Source organism: Antechinus flavipes, chromosome 2 (assembly GCF_016432865.1).
Source record: "Antechinus flavipes isolate AdamAnt ecotype Samford, QLD, Australia chromosome 2, AdamAnt_v2, whole genome shotgun sequence".
NCBI lineage: Eukaryota > Metazoa > Chordata > Mammalia > Dasyuromorphia > Dasyuridae > Antechinus > Antechinus flavipes.
In genome coordinates, this window is record NC_067399.1 from 420,844,780 (window position 1) to 420,850,779 (window position 6,000).

Below are 6,000 nucleotides of genomic sequence, written 5' to 3' on the forward strand. Positions count from 1 at the left end.
CTTAGTTCACTTAGATTTTATTCTATCATCCAAAGTTTAGTACATTTTTGTCTGTCTTTCCTAAACTGTTTTGCTCTTATACAGTTGAGATTATCCTGAGTAGAGATAAGAGCATAGGGTAATAGTGGCCCATAACAATATCTCATATTTGTTTAGTGCTCATTTCCTTTTCAACTACTAGATAAGATATACTGTGTAAGTTTTATTATCCTCATGTTATAAATAAAGTGAAGTGATTTGTCCAAGGTCAGATAACTTATAAATAGAATTTATGAGGACTCAAACTTGAGTCTTAGAGTTGTAAGTCCACTCATTGCCCTTCCAGACTATAGAACAAAATGAGAAACAGGCTAAACAGAACAGAACCAAAGAAATTTTCCTTTGAGGAAAACCATTCTTGTTTATTCAGATTCTATCACCTGCAATTCAGTAGTAACATACAAAAGATATATTGACAAAAGAGGTCACTTCCCCAACAGTTATTTTCAATGTCTGCTCCTGTTGCCTTTTATCACTGATGACTCCATCTGCTTTTCTAGATGCATCTGAGATAACTGTGAATAGGCTTTGGTAAAAAAAGAAAAGAAAAACCCATTCTCTCTAGTGTTACTCAAATGAACCTATATTCTGCATGTGGTATATAACTTTTAATCGTGGGTTCTTCACAAAGAGCCAATGCAGTCAATCATATGAAAAGTTAAAAACTCAGTTATTAAGCTAGCTTTTTCAAATTTTTTATATGCTTCAGATTCAATATTTCTTTGCATTTATGGTCTGTTGCCTTGGTTTGTGACTGCATAATGCTAAATTAAATAGTTGATCAGTATGCATTAAGAAATCCTCCAAATCTTGTTTTGCTTTGGTTTTATTTTCCTTTTTTGCATCCTTTTTTCCTTATTTAATGAAATAAATAGGAAAAAAGAAAGGGGGGAAGGACAACTGGATGGATAGAGCACTGATCTGAAGTCAGGAGGACCTAAGTTCAAATCCAGTCTCAGACACTTAACACTTACTAGCTATGTAACCCTAGACAAGTCACTTAACCTCAACTACCTCACACACACACACACACACACACACACACACACACACACACACACACAAAGTTCCAAATCAAAAAATCAGGTAATTATAGTATCAGGTAAACAAAATAGATGACTGAGCCAAGCTTAATATTTGTGGGTGATAAATTTTATGGTCCTTTTCATGGTTTTATACAATGAGAAGTTTTTATATTGCTATGCATTCTTCAGTCTTGCTAGCTAATGCTGATTAAAATTTTCTATCAGCTTTTTACCCTCAAATTACATAATTAGTATGTGAGATACTTAAAAAGGAAATGATGATTTCAGTGTCAAAAAACTACTTGCTTCCTATTGTCACAAATTCTCCTTATACCTTCTTCACTCAGTAACCTTTCCTCTATTAAAATAAAATCAATTCCAATTTCCATCCATTCAGAACTATGGTAACTAATGCATTCTCCTCCCCCCTTATCCCTACCTCTCCATATACCCCCAATGTCATTGTCTTTTTTTAAGGAGTTTAGCACCTGACTCATTAACTGTCTCTTGCTTTTACACTATGGAACTTTAATATCCTTCTAGATGCTTCCTCTGTCTCCATGTCCTAAATTTCCTTATGTCCCATGTCCTCTTTCACACTGCATCTGAACTACATGGAGCAGTGGTTGCATACTTGATTTCACCATTATCTTTAGTATCACACTTTCCTAACATTCTCCTGTCTGATCATAATCTGTCATTCTACATTTCTCTGTGCTTCATCTCTCTTATTCCTCTTCTTTGCCTTCATTATGACCCCTCTTACTCTTTACTCCTCAGGATTTTCCCAAACTATTTCCTTTGCTCTGACTTCACTTTTCCTCTTCAACTACAACCCAGTAATCACCCTTTCAGCTCTTTACTGTCTTTTGCATTTGAACCTGTTACTCCCTTGATCTTCACTTTCCAAACTTCAACCTTGGATTATTCCCACCAGCCTTCACTCCTTCTGACATTACAAATTCGTGTTATCCGTGAAGTAATCTTTTTATTTATCCTTTTCTATATCTTTCCAAAAAGAATCTATTCCAAACCTCTTTCCTCCTCAAGCCCCATGTAGCCTCCTTCTATTTTAGCTGAGAATGTTTCTTTGACTCAATTGTGAGAATTAAGGCCATTCTCATCTTTAAAAACCTAGAACCATAGGTTTCACATTCAAATGGAAACAGGATTACAAATGGTACATAAGATTAGATACTATACTTTGATTTAGAAAACCATATTTATATCTATATTCTATTTTTTAAAAATACTTCCTAATTATGTTTTAATCTAGAGCATACAGTCTGTGCTCATTTGACACCTTTGCACTAGATGGCATTTACCCTTGTCTCCTTTACTGAAGTTTCTGACTTCTTGCCAAAGTCAGTATCCTTACATGTACACCTGATCCCATTCCTCCTGTCTTCTAGGAAACTGTATCCCCAATCATCCCACTTTACTTATTTTCCCTTGCATATTTAGCTTTCTGTAGCCATTGCCCACACTTTTCTCCTCTCACTCCTCAGCCCTTTATTAATATAACTTCCAGCCTCATCACTCAGTTGAAACCACTCTCTCTGGAATTACCAGAATCTGATGTTTTATCTTAGTTTTAAGTATTAATCCTTCTCAACTTATCTGTCACATTTCAGGTTTTTGGACACTTTTTCCTACTTTTCTGAGTCTTCCTTCTCCTTTGCTGAGTTATTCATATCACACTACATAATTATGCATGTTCTGTGTTAAACTCTATTCTCTTCTTCTGTATTCCTTCTCATCAGTTTCCATGGATACATGGGATATTCAGAAGAGGGCTTCACATTGCTGCCAATATTATTTTCCTTAAGTATAACTCTAACTATGTCACTTTACCTCAATGATTCCTTTTTTTCTGTAAGATTAGATGGCTAAAAAATTCTCTTGCTTTTCAAAGCATCTTATAGCCTGGATCTAATCTATGCCTCCCAAATGTTTTTTTGTTTAGTATAGATATTTGTACCCATATGTAATACACACACACACACACGCACACACGCTTTTTATATTCTTGTTTTCAAAATGTAAATTCATTGTGGAGATATGGATTATTTTATTCTTTGTTTTTATGTCTTAAGTACCTAATCCACTGCCTGGAATTATTAAATAGTGAGTGATTCCTTTGCATTAAAGGTATTAACTCTGGAGGAATTGAAGGCTGCTCAAACTTCAGTGGCTTTTGGCTGCATCAGATATGCTGATCTTTCCCACAACAGGATGAATGACTACATTTTCTCCTTTGACAAAATGTTGGATGACAGAGGAAATACAGCTGCCTACTTGCTCTATGCCTTCACTAGGATAAGGTAAAGTGGAGAGAGAAAAAGGCATATGACATTTTTAACTAGAAAATCAACTTACTAGATAAGTTCATTGTTAGAAAAGAAAGACACCATAGAGGTCAGTACTGATTTTGGAAATGGATGTCTGGATCGGGAGGGCACCCATTCCAGCCATATTTTTATATGTCATCAGGCAGCAGTCCAGACTACTACATCATTCCTCTATAGTTGGTACCGAGATTGCCTCTTCCTAGTATACTTTCTTGCTTTTCAGCTTCCTTTTATGAATTGTCTTTTCTTCCACCATTAAATTGTAAGTTTCTTAAAGGCAGAGACTATCTCTCTGCTTGTGTTTGTATTCCTTGTGTGTAGTATAGTACTTAATATAATTAATAACAGAGATAGGACTCAAACCCAGGTTTTCTTTATGACTTCTAATCTGAGTTTCTTATAACTGCATTATGCAGTCTCTTGATCTGAATTCTATTTTAAAACATGTGTATATTATTTTTGTTTCCTCTTTTAAAATAATGTTTTCATTTGAATCCTTAAGTTTTGCCCTTTTTTTCTATGCCACCTTTTCTAAAAGTTACTAGTTTAAACACCTCAGATTTAATCTATTTAGATTTCCTGTTTTGGTTTTATTTTAGCAAGTGTTTCAGACCAGATCATATTATAAATTGCATAGTAAAGCTAGTACAGCTGCTATAATACACCAAGAAGAAGCACTTTTTCTTCTTAACTGGCAATAATATGAGTGGCTAATGCACCTTTATACTTAATTTTGTAATAAAAAGAGTGATTATACAAACCATAAATGAATAGTGTTCACATAGTAAATTCCATTCTAGATCTATTGCCCGATTGGCTAACATTGATGAAGAGATGTTACAGAAAGCAGCTAAAGAAACTAAGATCATTTTGGACCATGAGAAAGAATGGAAACTAGGCCGGTGCATTTTACGTTTTCCTGAGATTTTGCAGAAGATTTTGGATGACTTGTTTCTCCACACACTCTGTGATTACCTCTATGAATTAGCAACCACCTTTACAGAATTCTATGATAGTTGTTACTGCGTGGAAAAAGACCGACAAACTGGTAAGTGTCTTTTTCCCACTTACAGCAGGATTTTATGTGGAATTTACAATATGATATGAAGCATTCTCAATTGGAAGTAGTCATGCTGATTAGACTTCCTAGAACAATTTTTGGCTTTTTTTTTTTTTTTTTTGTATTGAAAACAGTTCTCCAAAGATATCATCAGTTTTGCTTCTACTTTATTCTTCTCTTCCTCTATAGAAAAGTTTCTTAAATTCAAGTAGTTGTTTGTTAGACTGAATTGCTAAACAGCTAGGTAAGTCTAGCCATTAAAGACAGATAAACTAGCGTTAAAGATAAAAATATCATTGGAAAGAAATGCATGCTTGCCCTATATGTCCTTAAGTTCTTTAATTCCTCAATATCATGAGCTAGAAAGTGTAAACCAAAAAATCACTTTTCTGTATTCCTGACCAAAATGCCTTTATATTTTTCAAATTTCTGCTTATTTAGAGCACAGAGGCACTTAGAAGATATTGTAGAAAGAACACATTTTTTAATAAAGAAAAACAAGAATTTAAGAACACCTCAATGGGTCAAGCTGTTTCAATTAACAGCACATTTTATTAAGGAATTAAAATAGTACCATCAGATAGTAATCTGAACATTTTTGTTTCAGAATTAAAAAAAATCATTAACATCAGGTATGACATGCCTATCCCTTCTATGTGAAAAGCAGGGACCATTTTTTTTATTTTAACAAGATATGAATAATTAAAAAAACAAAAAAAAAAAACCTGTGCCTTGTTTTTGTTTTCTGTAGGTGAAATAGTGAAGGTGAATATGTGGAGGATGTTACTTTGTGAAGCAACTGCAGCTGTCATGGCTAAAGGATTTGATATCCTGGGTATAAAACCTGTTCAGAGGATGTGATAAAGCTTGTGTTTGAGACATTTTGTATTTTTACAAAAATGGCCACTAGCACTCTTTGCTTTTTTATAATCATGTGGAGAAGATATTTTAAAAATAAAGGAAAATTGCAACTTTCTCTACAAAAGGGGTATTTTTATTTCTATTAAATATATTTATAAAGGAAAAATCATGGTCTGTCAGTCCCAGTCCCTCTATTACTACTAACCTGCTTGGTAATCAACCTCCTACAGCTTTAACCAAAAGTGCCAGGTATAGCCATGTACTGACATGGTGACAAAGGCAAGTCCAATTTTGGTGATAGAATGGGAGGAAGGGACTTGTACATTACTTCTTCACTTCTCTGGCCTTTCAGTCTTTTACCTTTTGCAAATGCCCATTTCCTTCTTCCCAGGGAGGAGATGACTATAGACTACTAGTAAGAATTGAAGAAAATTGATCCTTGGCACTTGCTTCATCAATTTCACTATCATTATCCCCTAGGCCTAGCGAGAAAATAACAGTCCAAATAGACAGAGGACAATGCATGGGTATTAAAGTATATTATCAGCTTTCAGATATTGTTTATAAAAACTTGTCCTCATTTCAGATATTCTTGATATGTGTGTACATCTAATGAAAGGGGATAGGTGTAATGGTCATTAATATAGTACAATTCAAATTAGAA

The 6,000-nt window shown here is 34.2% G+C and overlaps 1 protein-coding gene across 2 annotated transcripts in view; it reads left to right on the forward strand.

Annotated features, from left to right (window-relative positions):
• RARS1 (arginyl-tRNA synthetase 1) overlaps positions 1 to 5,460 on the forward strand; it is a 28,088-nt gene extending 22,628 nt beyond the window's left edge. For both annotated transcript variants that reach the window (XM_051978872.1, XM_051978871.1), the window contains exons 13-15: positions 3,216 to 3,388; positions 4,216 to 4,463; positions 5,227 to 5,460. In XM_051978872.1, the coding sequence (XP_051834832.1) occupies positions 3,216 to 3,388; positions 4,216 to 4,463; positions 5,227 to 5,336 (531 nt within the window). In that variant the 3' untranslated portion in view covers positions 5,337 to 5,460. The remainder of the gene's footprint in view (positions 1 to 3,215; positions 3,389 to 4,215; positions 4,464 to 5,226) is intronic.
• The last annotated feature ends 540 nt before the right edge of the window (positions 5,461 to 6,000 follow it).